The 26,256-nt window shown below is 43.2% G+C and overlaps 1 protein-coding gene across 1 annotated transcript; it reads right to left on the bottom strand.

The window, feature by feature from the left end:
• Nucleotides 1-927: 927 nt before the first annotated feature.
• Nucleotides 928-26,256, bottom strand: nfatc2ip (nuclear factor of activated T cells 2 interacting protein; the record flags this gene model as incomplete). Its single annotated transcript, XM_080523028.1, has 9 exons — nucleotides 928-1,089; nucleotides 17,249-17,364; nucleotides 17,596-17,740; nucleotides 18,860-19,112; nucleotides 19,298-19,381; nucleotides 19,528-19,654; nucleotides 19,896-19,956; nucleotides 23,825-23,938; nucleotides 26,245-26,256. The coding sequence occupies 9 exons, from the start codon at nucleotides 26,254-26,256 to the stop codon at nucleotides 928-930; spliced, it is 1,074 nt and encodes a 357-aa protein (XP_080379154.1).

Genomic DNA, 26,256 nt, shown 5'->3' with positions numbered 1-26,256 from the left:
AAATGGTTTTGGATTCCCTGTCCCCTCCCCTATCCGGACACGTTTGAATTGTTATCCTAACCCACGGTAAATCACAGTTATTAACCCGCAAAGGGTGCCTCCGGGCACCGTGTTTGTCCGTGAATAACACCGGCTATGAAGGTGGTAAAAAGACAAGACTATGCTGGCTAACTCCACCATCGGTATACGGTCATTTTGAGCCCTGAACCACCGTGGTGCCACCCCGAGAAGTGAACCGGGAGTAAACTCAATGAACCAGGAGTTCAACATGCGTCAAGTGCTTATATTCACTACGAGCAGTGTCGACATCGATCAGGCAGTAGCCATCTCATATGCTCAACATAACAATGATACTACAGTTCATAAAGCAGACAAGTGAAGGCAGTGGTTTTAAGGGTTCAAAAAACATGACTTTATTATGTGTACATAGCTTCCTCTCTCTCTCCCTCTCTCTCTTTCTCTTTCTCTCCAAAAAACCACGGTTAATAATATACCACATGCCGAGGAAAAAGTATACGATAGCTTCAAGTTCCTCCATGTTGCTATTGTTGTGGCTGTGTTGTGTCTCGTGAAAATATACGTCACCACCATGGCGCGCTGTTATGACGCGTAACTCCGCCTACTATCTCCTACTCCTCCTACTCGTTCCTGGTCTCTTGTGTATAGTAGAAAACGTATTGTACCCAGAACTGTTCAAAAGCGTGCCGAAGCGAGCCGTGCTGACCCGAGCCGGGCCCGGTAGTGGAAAAGCGCCATATCAAACTGAACTAACACCATGTCATTGGTTGTGTGAGCTTTCTATTGCGTTGCTTTCATCAATCAAGTCATTTCCTCCAAAAATGAGAGGAAGGAATGATGTCATTTTAGAGACTTTAATAAACGGGTTAAACTATATATACAAACACATGGTTCTCTCAGCTGAGGTGTTCAAGCCCACACCTCGATCACATCTCCGTCCTCCATGTCCAGCTGGGAGGGCGTCTGGCTGGCCGTGATCTTGGACCCGTCAAACTGGAAGTGCACCTTGCGCCTACGGTCGGCTGCCAGACCAGAGAGATACTGGGAGAGGATGGAGCCCAGCGGGTCCTCCTGAGAACCAGAGAGAAACAAGGAAAAGGAGAGAGAGGGATGTTTCCCTCAGTATCAACAGTGGAGACACACACACACACACACACATTTGAATACTTTATTTGGTTCCACAAATCATATTACACAAACAGGGAATCAAATATTTCGGGGCTAAGCCGCACTGAACACTCAAGGGTACACATAACACCTCCTTCTCCACACGGCCAAGCTGCCAATAATAGCTGAGACAGAGCAAAATTTGGCAACCTGTTTGGCCTTTCTTTTAGTCATTGCAGCAATTCTCAGACCCCTCATGGTGCATTTATATACATGGCCCAGACTTCCAAATACAAGTATGCTGAATTTACACTTGTACCCAAAGCTGGTTATCGTACTAAGTAGTGGTTGGTATTTGATATACTTGTCCTGGAAAGTCTGGTCCATGTACAGGTCAAAGGGGCAGCCTACCTCTACAATCAGCACCTCCTTGTGGCTGGTGTCAACAAAGACAACATCAGGTGTATTTGGGATGTTGGCAAAAACGTCATTGGTAAAACCAAACCACTCTGGTAACACTCTGGCATGCTTGTACATAGCTGCGCTAGATGGTATGATCCTGATCCCATCCCCTCCCCCCTTCTCCAATCCATTTCCGCCGACATCCTTCCTTACCTTACCACCCTAATCAACTCCTCTTCCAGAATGGACTGTGAGTGTGGGGATACCAGGTGGACAGATTGTACTTGGTCGGTAATACCTGCAGTCTTGCTTTGATGGTGAATTTCAAAACATCCTCACCAACAGCGGCGTTCTTAAACACTGAGTGTGAGACTGAGTGGTCAGCGAACTCCAAACAAGCTAGCTTTCCCTGTAGTCTGAGTCCACACCAGTGCTGCCTGATCTCAGACTGCTTCAGGCTGAGCAGAACCCTCCTTGCAGAGTCTCTGTGCAGTCCGACAGTCTCTTCCTGCGGTGTTGTGATGTTGGCCTTCACAATCACACAGGGGTCTGTGATCACCTCATCAGAGACAGGGACTTCAGTCTGTGTGTTAAGTTCTGTCCATCTTAGCTGAACTCCAGTCTGGTTGCAGAGGTCATTGAGATCCGGCCAGTCAGACCAGACCCCGAAGCCCTTGGCCTGGGAATCCAGTTTCCCAGAGTCTTTCCTCCTGAAGCCGAGGAAGTCGTTCTGGTGTGCGCTGGCCAGGGGGATCTTCCTTCTGCGTAGATCCAGTAGGAGAGAGGCCCTGGCCATTTCTCTAACGGTGGCATCGTCATTGTTAAGCATGTGGAGCAGGTGGGCTAGCCTGGTGGCTATGTAGGTCCACTCGACATTGGGGACTCCCAGCCCTCCCTCTCCACATGGGAGAAAGATCAATGATGTCATTTTAGAGACTTTAATAAACGGGTTAAACTATATATACAAACACATGGTTCTCTCAGCTGAGGTGTTCAAGCCCACACCTCGATCACATCTCCGTCCTCCATGTCCAGCTGGGAGGGCGTCTGGCTGGCCGTGATCTTGGACCCGTCAAACTGGAAGTGCACCTTGCGCCTCCGGTCGGCTGCCAGACCAGCAGGGGTGAAAGTGGTTTGAGTTTCTTACAGGAACTATAGGCTACTACCCCAACCTTCATCGTTTCATATTGTTCTCCTCCTGCCCCCAGCTTCATGCATCCCTGAACACACACATCGTGGTGTTGGTGTCGAAATTAGAAACACTTTAGGGCTGCCAAGTTTCACCAAGAGTTTGGAGTGAGAGTTTTTGGTGGTGGAGCGACCCAAAACTGTGCACGTTTTGGTAGCGGCGGCCCCTCTCTCCCACACAATTATTTGTGCTAGTTTCCTGCAATTTTAAACCAGCACAAGAAATGAAAATAATTGGAACATTTGATAAAACAAGAGAAATTCTGATAATATATCTTAAGTCTTAATAAACAAATACAGTAGCCTACAGAGTCTAAAACAAAATTGGGCCTCATCAAGTGAACTCAACCCCTTGGTCAGCAGCAGAAAGACCCTTGGTCATCATCTTATATACAGTGCATTGCTCATAGATGGCTATCATGTTATACAGTACATACCAGGGTTTTTCCTGGGTCAGAATCAAGCCTTGGAGGTTGATGTTGTGCGCGCGCAGTGCGCCCAAATTTTCTTTGAGGGACCCCCAATTGTTGTATTTGTATTGTAAATTGTAATTATTACTAATGATAATAATAATAATAATACGATTTGAAAGTACCAGTAGGCTACCAGATACGTATGCACATATTTTGCTACCAGGGTTGCCAGATGGAATTGACAATTTCCAGCCCAACCAGTCTAAAAGCTGTCGAATCCACCCGTCCAGTGTGACCAAAAGTAGCCCGATCTGGCAACACGGCTTGCTTATGGAAGCATATAGTGGACTAAATTCAAATGTTAATGCAATTTGAGATTGCATTTGCATGTTCCACTTTTTTTTGTTTGTTTGTTTGTTTGTTTTTGTTTTAGGAAACGACACTATAGTCCTTTTATTTGTTTTAGGAAAGGACACTATAGTCCTGGATATAAAGGGGTAACCAGCCCCCAGGAAAGGACACTATAGTCCTGGATATAAAGGGGTAACCAGCCCCCAGGAAAGGACACTATAGTCCTGGATATAAAGGGGTAACCAGCCCCCAGGAAAGGACGGTGTCCCGGAGGTTGAAATACCTTGCAACCAAGTGAGAAGTGTAGGTCATTGCGAGTAGGGTAGCGTCCACGGCAGGACTGCAGTCCGGTGGAGGTCCTATATTGGCGTGCCTCCTCTCACAACGGGCGCTAAAACAATTGTGACGTTAGGATTATAAGGTTCTATCTTCATTTTAGTCAAAATTGAGTTTTTTGCATAATCTGATCCATTAGGTGTTTATTAATGTGTGGTGTTATTTTTAAAATGTTGACATTTTGAGTTAGTAATTCATAAAATACAAAGGTTCCATCTCACAAAACATAATGGAATGTAAAAACTTTGACGCTCAATATCTCTGAACTACCCTAAGCGGAAATATAACCTTATAATTCTAAACTCACGCAATATGTTACGTAATATTGTGTGTAAATAATAGTTGGAATTGTTATTATTATTGTAATTATTACTATTAAAAGGGATAGTTGAGTGGCCCCGCGGTGGTGTAGCGGTCTAAGCACTGGCCACTAGTGCAAGCTGCCCACCGGGGACTGGGATCGTATCCCAGCTCGCCAGATCCGGATATGGCTGGGGCACACACGGGGAGCGGCATATTGGGCGGCCGCTCCCGAGGGCGGTATAGGAGTATTTCCGGACAAGGATCCGTCGCGCAACAGCGCCCCCGGGGTGCCGGAATAACAGGTGCTGGGCTCGAGGAGCCAGTCAGCTAGTCTGCCTGGCGGCCTCTTCTGGGACTGCCGGCCACGGGGTCGTGCGGCGGATCCTTCGCAATAGGCAGGGGATAATTGGATGCTAGGTTGGGTTCAATTGGCTACCAAATTGGGTGAAAAAGGGATAAAATCTAAAAAAGAAAAAAAAAAAAAAAAGGGATAGTTGAGTAAAGTGCCCTGGAGCAACTGGTCTAGGCTGAGTGCTCCCTGGCTTGGTATCACTCAAATATCACTTGCAAACTTTATAAAATATGTTATGCCTCGTTCAAGGTGTTTAAAGAAGTGTTGTGCTGCGGGTGTGATCCACCATTGAAGCGCAGACAGCAGGAGAAAAAGCTCACTAGGAGTGTCTCTATTGACGCACGGTGATTTGTGTCTCGCCGTCTATGTAATAATAGTATTTTTGGTGTGTTTGATTAAAAGTGTATTTGTTTAGTTTGTTTAGTATTGGTTGGCAATAATAATATTGATGATATTGACATATTGGGTGAGGGTGGTTTTGTTTAGTTGTTCAGGTTGTTTAGCATTGATTGGCAATAATAATATTGTTGGAATTGACAATATTATATATATGGTTTGGAGATGGTTAAGAATTTCATCTCAGACTGTGATGTGTGTAACAAACACAACCCGTTAAAACAGTACTTAAATGTACACATATCCGATGCCTCCCTGTCCATTCCAAGAGATATGTATTGACTTCACGGACATGGGAGTGATTGATAGATTTTCAAGGTGGCCTGAAGCATATCCGTGTAAACGGGAGGATGCTGCAGTCTGTAGTCTGTAATAAAGTGCCTCTTAAAGGAATTCATACCACGGTTTAGTTTCCCTACAATAATACACTCTGATAATGGGTCACATTTTAAAAATAAATAAATAATATATGTCCATATGGCTGCAATTAAGACAGCAATGGGGATTAAGCATTGATTTGGTTCAGTCTACCACCCCCAGTAGTCACAGGGGCTGGTTGAGAGGGCTAACCAATCTATTAAAAGAAAGCTTGCCGACATGATACAGAGACAGAGGGAGGTGGCTTGGACCTCCTCTCCATGAAAATGAATATCAAAACTCTAACTAATCTCAATCGAGTTTTCTCTTCACAGGAACTGAATGCTGCGGAGAAAGCAGACAACGGCGCAAAACAGACTCCTATTTTAGACCCAGGCGACTGGGTAAGAATCAGAGTCCACAAAAGGAAGTGGAACGAGCCGTGGTGGACAGGACCGTGGGAGGTAGTATTGACCACCTCACACGCTGTCAAAGTCGAAGGTAAACCGGGTACAGAGTGGCCTCTCCCGTCACACTGTACCAAAGCAGACCCACCACATGTATACAATTTTCTAATTCCTGGCGGCTCAGCATGCACCTCAATGGTGACGTTTACTGGGGTCCCAGGGGGGGGTTTGGGTTCCGAAAAGCATTTCATGACTTAGCCTCAAATAATGTGGAAAGTAACACAACAAGTGTATTAATCCATGATATTAGCGATCACCTGCCTGTCTTTTCATTTTATGAATGTAGTTATAGAAAGAAGAGGGAGTTAAAGGAAATAACATACAAGAGAATAAGAACTGAGGAATCCATATCTGCTTTTAGAAATGAGTTATTAAAATGGAATTGGAAGAGTATATATGAAGAATCAGATGTGGACAAAGCGTATGGGTTATTGCTAGAAACATTTAAAGTTCTATATGACAAAAACTGCCCACTAAAACAATGTAGCAATAAGGATAAATATTCTGAAAATCTGTGGATTTCCAAGGACATTAAAAATGAATACAAGAAAAAGAATACTCTAGTTGGGTATTTATAAAGCATAAAACAAAGGAGGCAGGGGTTAAATATAAGAAATACAAAAAACAAACTAATTAGTATTATGAGAATATGTAAGAAGGATTATTATACCAAATTATTAGATGAGAATAAAAAATAATGTTAAAGGAACAAAGTAGAACATTTTACAGACAATGACAGGAAAATTAGCCTTATAAATGAGGTGGTGGATGGATTTAATAAAAAATAAAATAAAAAAAATGTTGTTAATGTGGGGTCAAAACTAGCTAAAGAAATAAACGGCACTGGAAAGAGATTTGCTGAGGAGGACTGTGGAGAGAGAATCACTGACTCAATATCTTTGGGAACTATAGGAAAAAATAAATAAATAATAATAAATATTTTACTGATATACTGATATGGTAAACAAATGTATGAACAAAACTTCAACAGATAAACACCTCTTCACCAATTACAGACCGGTATCCTTATTATAACAGTTAGGGTTAGGGTTAGGGTTTGAGAAACTATATGATGAAAGACTTGCCAATTTCATTGAAAAACATCAACTATTAATGGATAGTCAGTATGGTTTTAGAGCAGCTAGATCTACTGCCATGGCATTAATGGAGCTAGTAGAAGCAAATAACAACGTGTACAGAGAGAAAGAAATATGCATTGGGCATATTCATTGACCTTAAAAAAGCATTCGACACAATAGATCATGAGATTCTACTTAAAAAGATGGACAGGTATGGTGTCAGAGGGGTCGCACTTGAATGGCTTAAAAGCTATATTAGTAATAGACAGCAATTTGTTCAAATAGGCCAGAACAAATCAAGGTGCTTAAATATTACCTGTGGTGTCCCACAGGGGTCAAATTGGTTGTCTTGGCAGATGACACAAATATTTTATGTTATGGGGATGATCTGCAGCAGCTTTTAAAGGTGGCAAAGAAGGAATTGTACAAATTAAAATGCTGGGTTGAGACAAACAAGCTATCATTAAATCTGAATAAAGCCAAATTCATGCAATTTGGAAATTGCAATATAAATACAGAACTCCATCTGGAAATTGAAAATGTCAAAATCGAGAGAGTATATGAAATCAAGTTTTTGGGTGTCTTAAATAGACCACAAACTCTGCTGGAAACAAAGTGAAAATATCTGTGCTCAAAGATTGCGAGAAGCTTGGGAGTTCTGGGTAAAATGAAATACATCTTAAATCAGAAATCACTATACACTCTATATTGCACACTCATTGTACCCTATCTGTCATATTGTGTTGAAGTTTGGGGAAATACATATTAAACCAACCTACAAAAGATATGCACATTGCAAAAAAGAGCTATAAGGATTGTACTTCATAGAGATCATACCAATTATATAAAAATAAAAGAAAGTCAAACTGAAGTTTGGAGAAGTGTAAATTCAAGGCTGCACGATTCATGTTTAAAGTAACACAAAATAAGGTCCCTGGCAACTTAAATAATAATAATAATAATAATGTTCATGAGCAGAGATGGGGGTTGTATAGTCTAGGAGGGAAATTGAATGTAGAACAGCCTGTTGTCCGTGCAGCGCTCAGGGGCAGGTGCATCTCAGTTTGTGGGGTGTCCAATTGGAATGGCCTTGATGTAACAATGAAAACAAGTAATACTATTGAGATGTTTGGAGGGATATAGGTTGGAGGAGCTTGAGAATGACGTGAACTGGTATTTTTGTGGATATTTGGTTCCTGGTTCGCTATAGTGGATAGCCATATTATTATTGATATTGATAGATAATCTATTGCGTAATGGTATGATATTGTGGGGAAGGGGCAGGACCAGATGGGCTTTGTTTCTTTCTGTCTTTTCTCGAACAGGGCCATTGCCGACTGTTGCTACCATGTCGAGGAAGATATATTTTATTTCAATTTATATCTTATTTTATTTGTATTTTTATTTATTTTTTGGGGTTTGCTTTTTGTTGTTTTTTGTTGTTGCAGATTTGTGTGTTTTTGTGGTTGAAATGTTCGAGATAAATGGAGAGCAAATCAAATCAAATTAAAATGTTTGGTACAACTGGGTAAACTACACAATATCAACCATTTCTAAGGTGACATGCTTGAAACAACCTAGAGAGAGTACACTGTTTCCCTCCCCCTACAAGCCTGATAATTGTTCAAATTCTCCAGTAGGGATGGGACGAGGGGGAGAACAAATAGGAAAAAACTGCCCCGGTATGGATAGAACTAAAGGCCCCATGATATATGAGGGTCATCACCCCAGATAGATAAGATAACGGGAAAGGGGGGTGGTGTGGGACACCTTAATGCTACGCACTTCTGTAGTATGTTCATGAGTGCATGGTCAAGACAGGGAAACATTTGTGAACAGGACTTTACTTGCGCATGTTGGCGGGGGGGGTTCAAGGATACCAAACAAGGGCTGTGTTTATGCCTCTGTTTTTATACTTGTTAATCATCTTATTTTCTAGTGATTTTTGAGTCCTTTTGGTGTGCTGCACATTTTCATTTCCTTTTCGGGGGTGTTCCATGGGTTGGCTCCTTTAACTGTTATACATCTTTGTTTTGCAATTGTTCTAATCTTTGTTTTCATAAACACACATATTCCTCTGAGTTCGTTATTAGTCTGTCTAACTTGGAACAGTCTCTGGATATAGTCTGGAAGCATCTTATTTTTTACTTCATTACTTGTGCCATTTTGAATTTGAGATCATAGGTGTTTATGAATAATTTGTTAGTTAGGTCTTGATAGGCAGCTCTGTTTATTTAATAGCATTCCACTTACTATTTTACTCCCAATTTCATTGGTAAAAATGTTATCTATTAAAGTAGCACTGTTACTTGTTATTCTAGTCGGTTTTAAGATTGTAGGAAATAGACATATACTGTACATTGTGTCCATGAAGTCTGTAACATTTTTTTTGTGTTCATTTGGGTTCAACAAATCTATATTTAAGTCCCCACATACAAAGACCGTCTTTCTGTCATTTAGTTTATCATACATATCAACCATCATATCTTTGAATGTGTCAAGACAGGATCCTGGAGTTCTATATACACAGCTTATTATTATCGTCTTAGATTTCTCCATATTTAGTTCGACAGTGACACAATCCATAATGTTTTCTATTGTTATTGACATATTTTTTACTATTTTACAGTCAAAGTCATTATTTACATACAAGGCAACTCCTCCTCCTTTCTTGTTTGTTCTGTTGGAGGTAAATAGTTCATAGTCCTCAAGTTCCACATCGGCTTCTTTTTCTTTACTGAGCCATGTCTCCGATACAGCAATGATGCTGAACTTGGTGAACTGTCTCAAATAGTCCTTAGTTTTCTTAAAGTTTCTATAAAGACTTCTACTGTTGAAGTGTATTGTTGATAAAATACCATCCAATATTATATTACTTTTGAATTGTTCCTCTGTGTAATATTCACAGTTGCAGACGGTTATTATTGTTGTAGAAGTGGTTCGATGTTATTATTGTTGTAGAAGTGGTCGATGTTGTTCTCAATGTCATACATTTTGTGCTCTGTAAAGTCAAAGGTTTTCAAAGTTCAACTCTTCATAGTTTTTAGGTGCAGCTGGATTATAATCCACACAGTCCAGTGATCCCATTTCTCCAAACTCATCATCATTTATATCGTTGAGTGGAAATGAATAATCCTTGTCCATTCCCATTTTGGCAGTCATTGTCTATTCAAGTATTTCCACTCAGATTTGAGTCAATTGTCTGTTCAGGTATTTCACAGTCATTATTCGTTCTCTCACCATAATCCCTTTGGAGGTTTCAGGAGATCCATTGGGCCTAATCATCACTTTACAGTTTCTTGTCCAAATGCCTTGCAATTTGTTTTGCTTCCTTAGAATGCGTGCCTGCCAGGCAATTTCAGCAAACCTGTAGCAGACATGTTTGGAAAGGTGGGGGCTCACCCCATAGATATCTGCCTTTAGATTGGAGGCACCGCTGAAGGGACACTCGAAAGCCGACACAGACGAAGATAAAGGAAATGATGCTGCAGATGCAGCCGCTAAATCAGGAGGGGGTGGCTGTGATGCAGGAGGTAGAGCCGCCATCTAATGATCGCAAGGTTGGCAGATCGGCGGTTCGAGCCCCGGCAGGCCACATGTCAGAGTGTCCTTGGGCAAGACACTGAACCCCGAATTGCTCCCAGGGCCGGCGCCTTGTATGGCAGCTTGCCACCATTGGTGTGTGAATGTGTGTGTTGGTGAATGAGAAGCCATTGAAGCGCTTTGGATATAGGCGCTATGTAAGTGCAGTCCATTGATATGTCCCCAGAGAACATCAGCTGGTTTCAATCCAGCTAGACAAACCTAAATGCCGCCTCCCCCCAAGAAAGGTCAGTGTGGGTAACAAGGGGGGTGACGCAAAGCTGGTCCTCTGAAAAGGGCTACGGGTTGTGGAGAGCGCATGACGGAAGAATAGTGGCCCGTGCAGGTCTAATGAATGTTATTGGTGCTGAGGCACATGGTCCCACTCATGGGTCGGTGCGAGACACTTGGGCGCTGATAATGAGAAATTTGGTAGATGGTGATGAGGATGTTTACAAGAGGTGTATGCAAACGCTGGAGTTAGCACTGTTATTGGTGACTGGTTCGACTCTGTTTTTGGTAAATGAAAAAATCTGGCTATGTCTATGCTCACTGCCCTCCTCATCTCTGCCACGGTGTTGATCCTGTTTGACTGCTGTATTGTCCCTTGCATTAGAGGCCTGACCCAGCGACTGATTACTGTGGCCCTAACCAAGGTTGATGTTGGAACACAGATGCAATTACAAATGCTTATTGCTGAGCAGCAGCAGTCACTGTTAGAGGGTGAGGAGATCATGGATCATGATACAGGAGTTGAAGATATGTTGTGATTATGGAGGTTTGTGAAGGAATGGTGTAAATAAAGGCATTTACGGTCTACGACCCATCTCACCATGTCTGGCTACAAATTCTCTGTAATGGTCATAATTTTGTTTAATGACCAAAGGGGGGATTTGTTGGGAATTTGTATTAAAATAACTAGAAGTGATAAATCATGTACTATGTGCTCATTTAAATAATATGTGACTGAGGTCAGTTGAGAACAATAGGAAGGTCACGCAAAGCCAAAAGAGAGGTTCTGTTTTTAAGCGACAAGAAGACAAGCTCCTGACTAAAAGAACGTTTTATGATTCAAACTGCCTGTAAATTACTTATTTTTACCTATGTGCTAACAACCATTTTACGCCTGCTGTTATGATATTCTATTTTTCTGTACTGATTTTATACTTTCATAACTAATGATTAATGATAAGTCTATTCTTCTATACTATATTTTAACTTGTAAATCGAATCCTAACTCATATTACTGTGTAACTTCAACAGTTGTGTTTTCACAAGACATTCTGATAAGGACACTGACTCGCTCTGTGCTCACACAAGTACGGATATCACCATGACAACGGGAGGCCAGAAGGAGATAACACACAGTACACTCTCGCGCACCCACACAGAGAGAAGTTGAAGGCCATGCTAACGAGAACACTTGCTCGCAGCTGCAACGGATTTTGTGCAGACAATTGGAAAACTACCAGATAGGGGGGGAGGCACCACCCAGCCCCAAATGTTAAATCAAATGTATAAAGACTATGTACCAAGGCTAAACGGGGCTCTTGTCCGGTGAAGCTTCTGCAGTTAACCAGCTATTCTGGTCTGCGGAGGTGAAGCTAGATAGGACCCCTTTCCATGGAATGAAATGCTATTGTTTGCTGATGCTATTGTTTGCTGATGTGCTCGAATAAATATTCTCTTAAAGAACAGTTCAGTAGTGGTGCCGAATATTTGATTGGATCATTTTATCTTAAGAAGTTATATCAAGGACGTCTCGTTGAGATTAAACAAACTCGCTTGTAAGTGACGACTCAATTAAATCAATTCTGGAGAAGTTGATCGCCTTACAGAGCACGGGGGGTGATCAGCATAGCTGAGGGCCTTCCTGCTGTTCTGTGCAGAGGACAGCACTCTGTGTAAAGAGAACTGAAGTGGTCTGATTTTGGACGCTGGAGCAGTGTTTAAAAAGCCCATCGCCAAGCTGCATGAAGATTTTGAATTTATTTTGGGGTTCTCCTGGTTTGGTGAGGTTATCCTATATCCTATTTCACAACAGTAAGGTCAACAGTTGTTGAGATCTAGGTGCTTGGCGTTGTTTTTGTGGCCTTAAGCTGGTCAGCCTGTCTGGTCGTGTTGTCAGGATGGATTCTGTTGGAGTTTTTTGGTTCTCCTTCTGATCACTTTCTTGGTCTGTGTTCGGTCTTTGGGATAGAGGACATGGTTGGTTCGGCTGGTTTGGATGTTGAGCAGCGTAAAGAGTTGTTGGCCATGCAGCTTCATCATGAGGAGTGGAAGCATCAGAAGGACTTAGAACTCAAATTGGAACTGGAAAAAATGAACCTTCTGTTGGAGAAGGATAAGTTGGATGTGGAACGGAGTAGACTGGATTTGGTTAGGGAAGGTAAATTGTCTGATCTCTCTGGTTGGGGTGGGGGTTCTACTTATGACAATTTTTTTCGGGGGTCAGCGTTGTCATTTTCAACTGACTCAGATACTGGAAATTCCAAGTTAGTCAGGGGGATGGGGATGAAAACTCTGTCTGTTCCTCTGCACAAAAGGGAGTTTTTCTCCGATCTGGTGGAGGGAGAAGTAACGATTGGTGTCCGTCCTCAGTTGCCGGTGGATGGCGTTGATGTCATTCTCAGTAATGATCTGGCAGGGGGCCGGGTTTGGGCGGACGGTCCTCCACTGGTTGTGACGCAGGTGCCGGTAACAGGGTCTCCTTCACAGGGGCCTGTGGTCTCGGATTTTCCGGAGGTGTTTGCATCCTGTGCAGTGACTCGCTCTATGGGTCGGGCTGCAGCGGTGCCTGGTCGGGAGACGGCACATGGCAATTCTCATAAATTGACAGTGTCTTTGCCTGTTGAGCTCTTGTCTGGTTCTCCTTCTGATTTGGTTGAGGAGCGGAGAGCGGATCCGTCTCTGCAGGAGCTGTGCGACGGTGCTCTGACGGCGGCCGAGATGGGAACTGCTGCCCAGGGTTGTTTTTTCCTGGAGGGGGGTCCGGTAAGGAAGTGGCTGCCCCACGATGAGGAGTTTATTGAGGGTCCCATTGTGCAGGTTGTGGTGCCGAGGGGGTTTGGGGAGGCCGTGCTTGACGTGGCTCAAAGCGGCGTGGCGGGTCATTTGGGGGTGTGCAAAGCCTATGACTGTGTGCTGCCTGGCTTCTTTTGGTCTCGCCTGAAACAGAGGGTCCTACGTAACTTCTTTTGGCCTCGCATGAAACAGAGGGTCCGCCTGAAACAGAGGGTCTTACACTTTGGTCTCATGGGTTACTGGGAATTTATGAATTCTTGTTTGTTTTTTGGTTGGTTATTGGGGGGTATTATTGGGTTTTTGAGGGGGGGGATGTGACAGCCCTCTCACTAGGTGCTGTGGGCTCATACCATATATGGATTGGTTGCTGCAGGTCCTGGCTGGGCAGAGGCTTGATTAGGTGATCTGAGGCACCTGGTGAGTTGCCTACTTAAGCTGGCTGCTCACTCTGATTCTCCCTCTTCTCCTCCTTCCACTGGTTTGGTTGGTTTGAGCTTAGGCTCTCTTTACTTTTACTTTAACACACCCTACAACATTTACACTACACCTTCCACTCATCCATACACTGCATTCACTACTGATGATACTGATTAACATATCTATTGTTACTTTGAAATACTTTCAGTTAGTTTATTAAATAAATACTTTTGTTCTGATTTAAAGCATGTGGTCTCCCCTTATTTTGTGTACAGTCCCTTGAGCCTGGGCTGTTACACACACACACACACACACACGGCGGCCTCACGCCCACATCAGAATCACAATCGGAACCCTTTTATTTATTATTAAGTACACAAGAGTGAAATTCTTTGGCTTTGGTTCCTCAACATTGTGAGCGATTGTGACAGGAAAGTAGCTTTTAGCTGTCCAGAGCAGAGAAACTACTCAGCAATGATATTACCATATGTTGGGGATGGAAGTGGTGTGTAAGCGCACATGGGACTAGTGCAAGAGAGCAACAGAAATCTAAACAAGGTGTCCATCTGACAACACTCTTAGGGAAAAAGAGCAGTTTTGTTAAGGTCAAGACACCCTTATCTCCTTGATTACAATAGGGGACGAGCTCCTTCTTGGTGGCTGTGACTAGTGTAGGCCACTCCTTTAGATAGAAAAGGACAAGAAGATATCAGCAGAGGCTCCTTAGTAGAGGAAGTGGAGGACCGTACACAGTGATTATGGCCACTTCCGGAGAACCTATCAGAGATATTGCAGTGTGAATTAACGTCTTCCCCATCCAATCAAATGATCAGATAATGAATCTAGCAAGCTAATATAAGTATAAGCTACAGCTAGCACAAGTGCACAAAGTGTGGTGAGTAGTTGACTCAAAGAGCTATATTTTGTTGTGTTTTGTTTGTTTCTTTCACTTTCACTTAGCTAATGGAGCTAATTTAGCCTACTCACCAACCTGAGTCAAACACAGAGGAATGCTTTTTATCTTAGCTAGTTGGGCAGGCTATACAACACTTAAATTCCTCAGAATGAACGTAACATTTCGGTTTTTATTATTTATTGCCATGGGTGTAACAGCTAAACTGCGTGTTGCTTTCTGTGACTGTAGACATGGATTGGAACTGTTGTGTTGGTTGGTTGTGTGTTAGTTCTGGTTTCCTAAATATCGTTATATGGTGACAACATAGGGCTGTGTAGTGATTATTGGTTAAATGGTATGAAGCTTTAGCTTGGAGATTTTTTTTCCGTCTGGTGACAAATCAGCTAGATGCAGGGAAGAGTGTGCAAGGCAGTGATGAATGGGTCACTGTCACCTTGACTACTCCAATGTAACTCTCCCTCCTGTGCCCTTGCATTATAAACTTTCATTGGTAGGATAAGTTGTAGCATTCTTGGGATGGGTATAGGGTGGGTAAATCAGGGTTCCCACACCTTCTGAAACATCAAATTCAAGCACCTTTCAAGGACTCAATTCCCTCAAATTCAAGGACCCAACACAGCATAGTTTGAGATCTATCTGCACAGACAACAATTAAAAAGAGAGAGAGAGCACTTTCAATGTCCCATGTCTATTTTCAAAAACTTTTAAGACCTTGATTTCTTTTCTCAAATTCACAAACTTTCAAGGATTTCAAGGACCCGTGGGAACACTGGTAAATGTGTGTATCATGCCCAGGGTGGGTAGGTAAATAGAACTAAGGCCATGTTCATAAAGAAGAAAATCGTCCTGCCTGATCTTGAACAGCACCTGCCGCCGCTGCAAAACAGGTATACGTATAATATACACAGGTATATTAAAGCAAAAAAAATTCTCCTCACAGAAAACAATTCTGGCCAAGTCGGGGCTGGTGCGGGGCGGTGACTTTCCGCGTGCGGAAATACATAGCTGTTAAGCCATTAAAGCCGAGCAGGTGGTTTTATATAGCAGGTGATCAAATACCAAGATATCCTGAGGCTACAGCTGCAGCAGAACACGCATACAGTACTGAATATAGGTTACCGTATAATATACATGTGACTGACAGATACGCCCAAGACACTGACTGACACACACACACACACACACACACACACACACACACACACACACACAGTGAAAGATCATCGAATATGAAGTACACGAGAGATAATCAGCTCATCGAATATGAATTACACAAGCGTACACATGGAACCGGGAACACGCATACAGCATTGAACGACATCCGTAGAATATGAACTTGTGACTGACTGACAGTCACACACACACACACACACACACACACACACACACACAGAAAGATCATCAGCTCATCAATACGAAGTAGGCCTACATGAGCCTACTGGTATAAGAACATGAACCAGAGAACAGCAGTAAATGCAATAACCCACAGTCGTCACTGATGATGTTCCATTTTCGATTAGGATACGGGATTAAAGGGACCGGCGAAGAGAGAGGGAAAGGAGAGGGATTTCCTGAAATCCAAATTTCCCGCTAAATTGGGACCAATCACAAAACTGTATTGCAAGCGCGTCACCTTGCGCGTGTTGAGAGCGATTTAGGGGGTGTTCTCACTAGAACATTTGCTTCACTTGAAACGGAGTTTAGGATAAAGTTCGCTTTGCTCTGCGTTGTTTGGAGTGGTGAGAACGCGCATTCGAAGTCGCTCCCGCAGCAAACACCCCTCGGATGCTCCGCTTGAAAAGGGTGGTTTCACTTCGGTTACAAACGACGCATCCATCACTTTGCTTCGCTTTTGGTGAGAACGCTGCCCGAGGCAGTCCATAGGAAAACAACAGCGCACGCGTGTTGATCTGGACAAGAGCGGGACAATGGGCAATTCTACATTTCTCGGACCAATCAACTACCACGTCTGTTGCTTCGGTTGCGTATGTTACTTCGTTTACATGAAGGGCTGTGAGAACGCAAATCAGAGAAATAATGTATGCAACAATGTTGCGAAGTCATCCACTTGCTCCGCGTCTCGATTCGGACTTTCATGTGAGAACATGACCTAAGTCTTGATTGCAGTGCGAACACAAACCGAGACAAGGTTAATTGGTGGCCCGCCACAAATCAATGCATATAGAGGAAACACTGTATATAATTTATATACCTAATACCGACATCAAAATAGATTGTATGCCTCTACAAATCATATTATACCAGGTAAAATCCGTCGCAACTTGGAATAAATTGACGGAAATCCGTCACGACAGAAAACTTTAATCCCTGGGTATACGCTATGTAGCGAAAGAGCTACCAAACAGCCGTCCCATCCTTTCAGATCTATACCCGTTTCTTACGAGGTCAGGGCAAATAACTCATTTCACGCAACACTGCATTTCAAATGAAAAACATGCCCCTATTCAAAAGGCCCCTGAAAACGTACCCTTGCATATCTGAGGGGAGTGGAGTGCACAGTAGATATTATTAACGCTAACCTTGCATACAGAGTATTCCTGCGCCGAGCCTTTCTCCTTGCCCTGAAGTCGCAGTGTGATCATGCCAGGCCTTTCCTCTGGCTCCTGTCTGTCATCCGCTGCTATGACAACGCAATCTGACCAGACAGAAAGTGAAAGAGGGGGGAGGGAAGGTGGACAATTTAGACAAACAGAAACCTAAACATGGCATCACACAGACAAAAGACAAAAACATCCTTTTCAATAGAAGTTTGAGCAGCCGGGTAGGATTAACACACTGATCTAAGGGCAGTTTTACTTGTTTCCATTCGTGGAGGAAACCCTTGACCTGTACCAACAGCCTATCGGTGTCGTCCTGTCCATCTCACCTATGATGTCAGCGATGCCAAGTCCCAGCTCATTGGCTGTGGACTGGGCAGGAAGCTCCACATCTCTCCTCAGCAGCAGGATGCGCAAAGGCGGGACTTTGAGCTTGACGGACAGCTGCTCCACTGCCTTGCTCAAGGGCGCCGTCTGCGGACCAAAGCCTCGTGTTAGTAGGGCTCCAGAGCACTGCACAGACGATCCTACAACGCCCTGGCATGTCTTATGACACTTTCAACCGTAGTACCGTACGAATTATGTGGTGTGTTGTAGTGTACTTATATGATTGTTGTTTTCAAATGGTCTGATTTGAACTATTCTCTTGCATTTGTATTGTACTTTTATAGTATGTTTAGTTTTTTTAAAGCAAGTTTAAGTTGTTTGCAAACCAAGTTTCTCTGGGAAATATTCTCATTCTGCAGTGCAGACTTCCTGTAGTACAGATTTCATTGCATTTCTCTGTTGCATCATTAAAACACAGGGTAGATGTATAAACTACACAAAAGCTGTTTGGAATACCTGGAAGAATCATTGTGTCACACAGGAAAGTCTCCTGATTCTTAATAAAGCAACAACCACACAGAAAAAACACATCATTGTCGCCAGTGCAAGTTAAGCATGTTGCCCTGATCTCATTTCATAACTACATTTAGCTGAAACACTAAAGTCCTGTGTCTCCTTGACAGTGTTGCTCAATGCATGTCCCAGATGGTACAATCCCAACTAATTCAAAGCATTTTCAACTTCACTGGGGGTAAGGTTCACTTGGACACTGAATGCCTCGAGTTGCATTTGAGCTCTGAATCTGTCTGCCTGCAATCGAAATGAGGGAAATAATTAATTGAAGCACAATTAGCAACATAGACACCTACAGAGCTTTGCTATTCTGTCATGAACTGGCCTGGTAATAAAGCATTGTTCTTTTTTATTTGATGACTTCTTCCGATTGATGGCGTGAAACTTCTAAGCATCGCGAGCGTCCATGCTTTTCTAGGACACTACTGATGACGTATCAGGGTCTTGAAGCGTTGTTCCCCATTTCATTGGGGGCAGATTTCAACCACTACCCCTTGTAACTCTGAGGGGGCAAGTCGAAACGCGAGGGGCGCTCTGAAAAAAAGAGTAGGGTAGGAGGTAAAAATACGAAATGGGATTGGGCCTAAAACTAACCCAGGACAAACGGAGCCTACACCGAGGTTCTACTGGCGGCTAGACGCTCAAACATGAACACACGACCACATCCTGGAAGGTCTCGTCTCCTGTCCTCACCGAGAGCACCGGGATCTTGTAGAGGTCGGTCCGGCACCGGAACTTGAGTGGGATCTCGCGGGACGTCAAGGGACTGTCATCACAGGCAGGGGGGGGCGGTCTGCTCCTGGGCCTCGAGGCGGGGGGGGGCACCATGATGATGTCGTCGTCGTCGTAGTCGTTCGGCGGGGAGGGCGGCCGGCCCGGGCATCCCCTGGCTTCGGGAGACGGAGATAAGAGAGAGCTGACGGCGTTTAACTTTCGGTTGATCTCTCTGTCGGAGAAGAAGAAGAAGAAGACGGGAGGGACAGAGAGAGAAAGAGAAAAGAGTGAGAAAAGTGAGCGACAGATGGGTGCAACGGAGAGGCCGGCGGGGTCGAGTGAGTGAGTGACATTTTGAGTTTTCAAAAACCTTAACAGCTGAACGACAGTAGGATGCTGTGTTACCGCTCGACTCACAAAATCTTTCTGTTGGCCCGTTTGGATACTTTCACACAGGGGCTGCCTGGCGGTGGGGATGGAGATGGGGAGCGGATGTCTACCCTGAGAAAGAGAGAGAGAAAGAGAGAGAGGCTACCGCTACTGCCTCATTCTGGTGGTTTGAAGTAGTACAACAACATGCACCATGCAAGTGAAAAAGGAGAACAGCACAACACTAACAAGAACATGAATCAGACATGTCAACTCACGGATCTTTCCCCCCCATTGCTTCCTCCGGCTCAGAGTCTTCCTCGGAGTCAGTGAGGACAACGGTGATTGGCTTTTTGTTTGCTGGCGGAGTATTAGCCCACAAACTGGCCTCCTCTACGTTGTCACCTGATTGACATGAGATCCATTGAATGTGAATTCAAACATTACCAGGCAACAATTGCCCAATTATTATTATTATTATTATTATTAGTAGTAGTAGTAGTAATTTGGTCTGATCCCCCTATCGTAATATGACCGCCACGTTTCTTGATTACGCAACGTACAAATTGCTGTGTAACCTGTTACAGTTTTCATCCATTAATCACAATCAAAGTGAATCACACAACCCTCTTTCTGTCTAAGTTACCTGCGTTTTCATTTTGTGTGAAGACAGTCGACTTTGGCTTCAGCTGTAAACTGCTGTTCACCTACAAACAAACCCCCCCAAAAAGCACATTCAACTACAGTATTCATAGCTTTCAGTCACGTGGTTTCTTCCCTAGCAACCACCAACCTGACGGGCAAAAAGGATCATAGCAACATCGCGCAACATGGCGAGTGGACGCAATTTACCGGCTGCCGACTATTTTGACCACCTCACCCATGAAGAACTAGCAAGATACACGGAAAAGCTACACATATTGGGCACTTGCGACCCATATTTAGCCCCCGCGGCTGTGTTTGAACCACTAAATGCAGCTAAGTCCCTGCCTGATCTCGTGTTCGGTGACATCTGGACATATCTGGTGGAGAATCCATCCCCATTTAAGCCAACTGTACATGCCCCAGTATCGAGCTTTATCAGACAAAGAACTACAGGCAAAGAGTGAAGAGATCTTTACAGGGTTGAGTTTGACAGAAGAACAGGTAGGCTACATTTAGGCCACATCAGTCAGTAAATTTGGTCAGAAAAAACTGAACAAACCTTGACATGTCTTCATTCATTCTATGGTATACACAGCACAAAGGACAAACATGTTCAGATGTTAATATTTAATAAAACAATAAAAATTAAAATAAAACAAACTTTCAGTACATGTTCAGTTTTTTTATTTCATTAAATGTACATAAGAATATGAAGTTTTTCCAAATGAAATGTACACATTTGTGATGAGGCATACAAAGAAATCTTCTACGGTGTGCGGGACATCCTATTTCCTAGTTTATTTTATTCACCCAGCACCCGTCGATGTGCGTACCATATACAGCTTTATCCATGTAGGTACTAACCCAAAGGAACAATAGAGGGAGCAACATTTATCAGAGCGCAGCACACTTGCACTATCTTGTCTAGAGGTGTAAGAGCATGAGGATGTTCAGCTTCACACATTTGAATTCCAATTCTACTCTGAAGGATGGTGTATCTATTTCGGGCCTCACCAATGACCCTCTCCACGTGGATTCTGACAGATGCAAGCCCTCGTGTGGACTCCAACTCTACTGGACTCAGTTGCTTTTTGCCCCTTGTAAATGCTGGGATCTTAAGTTGTGCATTGAAAAGACCAACTGAATCTGCTACATCAAATCCTCGATCTGCCAATATAACATCCCCTGGGTTAAGTTTATCCAAAAACCCACATCTTTCAGTCAGGTGTTTGTCGGATGTTCTACCACCCCATCCCTTAGATATAAAAGAAACAGTTCCTTGTGGTGTGATACCAATAAGATATTTTATGGTATGGTTGTGTTTGTAATTTGAATATGTCTGTGCTCTTGCTCTTGGGTCTCCAGGCTTTTCAATAAATATCTCGAAGCAGTCAATTATACAAGCACATCTACGAAAGACCTGTCTAAATACCATAGGCATTGACAGCAATAGTTCATTTCTATTTGGCCAAAACACAAGTGCTGGAACAAGCTTGGCATTCAATGCATCAATGGTGTTTCTAAATGTTCTGCTAGCAGTTGGAACGGAGACTCTAAAGATGCAGCTAAGCAATGCAAGGGGCAGGTTCATTTTGAGTCTCATAAGGGTTAAGACAAGTTGTTGGAAAGGAGAGAGGATTGTACCAGTTGGTAACAGGGAGAAGACAAACATATAAACAACGTGTAATTTGGCATAGGTGGGCATTCCAGTCATTGTTATCACTTTTTCATCATCATTTTCTAAGGTGGCTTCATCAAATGTACTTAATTTGATCATGTCCTTCAGCCGACGGTTCTCTTCCCTAAGGTACTTGCATTCCCTCTCCAGTCTTGCAACATTATCCTTGCACCTGTTGTTGTTACACTGCTCAGCCTCAGGAGCAGGTAGCTCTGGCTCCATGTCAGGTAGGCTTTGATCTGTCAGTGCTGGGGCAACTGCATCTTGCTGCTTCTCCTCACGCTTTTTCATAATTTTGTTGTGCTGCTCGTACCTGTCCATTGCTTTCTCCCTTTTCCTCTTCTTGTTGGGTGATGTGTGCGAGAACACTGATGGAACCCAGTCAGGAGACAAAGGGTCGTCAGATTTGAAACCTATGAATCAAGGCGATAATAACGTTACGGCATTAGTAGCTAATGCTAACGTTAGCAACCTTTTGGCAAGCCACCTAAACAAACCATGCAGAAATGATGAACGTTAGCTATGTACAGATAATGGCTAAATGCTTTGCAATTGTAGCGAATTATATTAACATTACTTTAGCTAACTTACCTTTGATGAAATGTTCGCTGCACAGACGTGTGTGCTTTGATGGCACCCATTCTTTCTGTCCCGCTCCTGGTACACTTCGTTTGATGGCATTAATCCACACATTTCTCCTCTCTTTATTTTCTTTTTCACTCGGTAACCTATAAAGACACAACCCAGGCCTATCTCCTCGCCGGTTTGTACACCCGATTGCACAGCAACTATCTGGCATGATTGTTTTCTAACCAATGCTACTGTGTTTCCTGGTGCTCTGCAGCTTCACAGGCAGTGCCTTTTGCCCGTCAGGTGGGCGTTTCCACTATGCTGTGACGACACATGAAAGCTATGAATTGGAACTCACACAGAATTCTGCCGCTAGACTTTTAACAAAGACCAAGATGAGAGAGCACATCGCTCCTATTGGAGCTGAAATGGCACTTGGCTCCCTGTTTCTTTACGAATTGATTGGGTCCTTTTAATTAGCTTCAAAGCTCTGGCATAGCACCTTCATACATCTCTGACTATTTCATATCCCATCAACCACTAAAAGCCCTTAGATCCTCCAATGCTGGTCTTTTAATCCTGCCCAGGGTTCTCCACAAACAGAGCAGAGAAGCTGCTTTCATGCACCATGTGGAACGCCTTGCCCATCAGACAGGCAGGCACTGAGGACCTATAGGACCCATTTAGTCCTACATGTTATTCATATAAATTTTCTAATATTAATTTTGAATTATTGACTTATGATATTGATTGCTTTAATTTAATTATGATCATATTTGCTTCTAAGTCTATATTCCCTATTGTATGTTATTTAGATGTTTCCTTGTGGTCATTTCCCCCTTGTGGTCAGGATGAATGAATATTTGGGATATAAGGGAACAGCAAAGGGAATGTTGGTGGGAGCAAACAAGTTTCAACAGCAGTTTAAGGACAGACAGTGATAGACCGTAGCCGACAGGATCGGTATGGATAATGCTGATGGAGATATATTCACTTTTGAGGAAGAAAAAAAAAGTGTTTATTTTTATACACGCGTCACACTGCCTTTTTTTGGAACAGTTTGTTGGAACGTACGACTCACCCATGTAGAGACTATTTTGATGGTTAAGAAGCCTACGGGACCTTTTTTGGAAGGCTTTTAGCTAACCCAAACATGACAACAAGCAAAACATTTAAAAAAGCATAGTTTCACCTGACCAGCCTGAGGAGGGTGGACCACTAAGGCTGGTTCCTCTCAAGGTTTCTTCCTAGCAGGGAGTTTTTCCTTGCCACTGTGCCTAGGAACGTGTTTTCTTTCCCTGACTTGCTTTTTGGGGATCTACGGTGAGGTCAATACACTTCTTCTAACTGGTTCCTCTCTCCAGGAATTGTTACTTGGCAGTGTCACCTTAGGCTTGCTATGAAATGACCACTAAACAAGTCTTTCTTTTTTTACATTTATTTCTACAAATTAGTTGTTGTCTATGCTGACATATTTATTTGTTCTTCTTGTAATGCTTCAAATGGAAGGCACTTTGAGCTGCATTTCATGTATGAAAGGTGCTACACAAAGAAAGTTTATTATTATTATTTCTATCAATGGTCCAGCCAACTACCACGACAACAGAGTTGGGCAAATGCAGGATGTTCCTTCATTGTCCGTTATTCAGAGCAACTCATTGGATTTGCATAGGTAAACCCACCTTGTTGGAGTATATTGACACAGCGGTAATAGAAGAGGGGTCGATGATGCGACGCCGTTTGGCTTGAGGCTTCACAGGGGTGGTCGTCTCCAAGTCGCTGTCACTGTCCCATATCTGAACGGGGGAGATGGCAGACAGGCCGTTGGCACAGGGCTAGGCTTATTTACACCTGGAACGGAGGCTGGTGGGAGGAGAAATCGGATGTCGGGTTTGATACCATTCCCTAATTCCATTCCATGTTTTACGATCAGCCTGTCCTCCGATTTCTACCTCCACCAGCCTCCCCAGCTGTTTGAGTACACACATACAGGCAGACACATACAGGCAGACACACACAAGAAGACACACACCAGCAGACACATGCAGGCAGACACACAGTTCCTTGTGGTGTGGAAGTGAGTGTAGGTCAAAGTGGTCACTACAGCAGACTGTAACTAGACTTGGGGGGGAGGAACATGTCACACCGTGGTAACGTTTTATAGATTATATTCGTCAGACATTCAACTGTTCAAATCTCAACAGCAGGGGCGGATTTCGGATCGCAGGAGATCCGGGGCTTAGCCCAGAGGGAGAATATAATGTGCGCGCGGAGCGCGCCGGAAAATTTTGCCTTCAACCTTCAACTTACCACCACCTTAAAGCGGACAAAAGGCACTGGAGAACACATATACATTCACACCCTTTAATGAAGCAAACTAATTGTGGTGGTTCTGGGCACAGAGGGAGGTCAGCACACGTAGCTCCCCCTGTCAGTCACCATCATTTATATTTGTATAGAATTACATAATTGATGGGCTGAGGCTAGTTATGTTACAGTATGTATATCAGGGCAGACTCTGTGCTCACCACTTATATTGTATTGATTGTCTTGTCCTGTGTTATATGACGATATATTACATGTATTGTTGGCCTGTGTATAGTACTGTGAAATCAAATCCCCCCTGGGACATTAAACAAACTTAGTTAGTTAGCGTTACATCTTAGGATAGATTTGAGTCATGTTCTGTATACATACATACTACCATAAGGGCATACTTAATGTGGTTACTCCATGTTTACTAGCTGTAACATTAACGTTACATCATTCTTTTTCACTTGTTACTCAGTCAACCAGAGTGCAGATATCAAAGACTATCAGCCTGTTATTCACTTTATTTGTATAAGTATTATCCTTTGTTTGATTTCTTACCATGTACCGTAACAGTACCTTGCTATGTTTCATTTTCATTATAACATAACGTTATGTTATGATAGCCAGCTAGCATTAGCAAACCGGAAAAGTAGTGTCAGTGAGTCAGTCACCTTTCTAATAAGATTCACAAACCTGAAACATCATCTATGTCATCACTGCTGGTGATGTTATTGTTGTCAGCTGCTGATACTGCTGCTGCAACAGTTCTTGGCGCTTGTTTTGTTGAAAACAACTTTGGGATATCCATCCTTACAATTTTGCAAGTCAGGCACTGAATGAGATCACTTCTTCTTCAGGGCAGGGCAGGCTACGCAGTACGCAGGCTAATGTCGCGCAGCTGCTGCCTCTCTGTTGGACTCCGGTACTGCACGTTACTCACGATTATTATTATAATTTTTTGAAAGTAAAACATTCTGGGCTTTTCAGAAAACATCCGGGGCTTGAGCCCAAGTAGCCACCCCCTAGCGCCGCCCCTGCTCAACAGCTCTTAAAGGTTAGTATTAAAGGATAGAGATCATTACCGGTAATTCATTTAACTTCCATCGGTATCGGTATTATGGCTAAAGTGCTATAAGTTTCCAAATACAATCAAATAACATCAAATACCTGGCGTGTGTACACCGTACTCATGTTGTCCATCAAATGACTGTCCTTTAAATAAAATCTCCTTTAAATGACAAAATAATTAAATTATGATTATATAATGATTGGAGCACTTTGAGCTGCAACGTTTGCAGGAAACGCGCTATACAAATACGTTTTATTAATATGTATTATTATTATCACAACGAACTCAAATCTGGCTACTCTGAAGTCCAACACTGTGAGACAACTATTCCAGCTATAAGAGGTGAATGTCGAATATCCCCCTCCAAAAATATGAAACTTTGCCACGGTTCCAGTCACTCGTGATGTTAAATATATAACCAGCTACTATAGATACTGGGTTGAGCAAGGACAGTAAACATGAGCAGCATGGGACACAAGGACACGTCCAGAGCTGCGAGGTTCAGTTATCTGTTGTAGCTAGCTTGTCAAAAACAAGCGCCAAGACAAGCGAATCAATTAGCTACTTCCAGCTAATCTACCGGATGACACTCGTTTCGAAAACAACTGCGAAGAGTTTTGTGATGTATTATTATGGACCAACTACAATTAACTTCCAGAAATGATCAGACAAGAGTAGTCTTTAGCCAGTGTTCTTCTGAACATCCCGAACCAAACTTACCACTTCAGCCAT

Source organism: Nansenia antarctica (genome assembly GCF_963989245.1).
Source record: "Nansenia antarctica genome assembly, chromosome: 2".
Classification (NCBI taxonomy): Eukaryota; Metazoa; Chordata; class Actinopteri; order Argentiniformes; family Microstomatidae; genus Nansenia; species Nansenia antarctica.
Note: the sequence above shows the minus strand (reverse complement) of the source record. Positions and strands in the feature narration are given on the sequence as shown.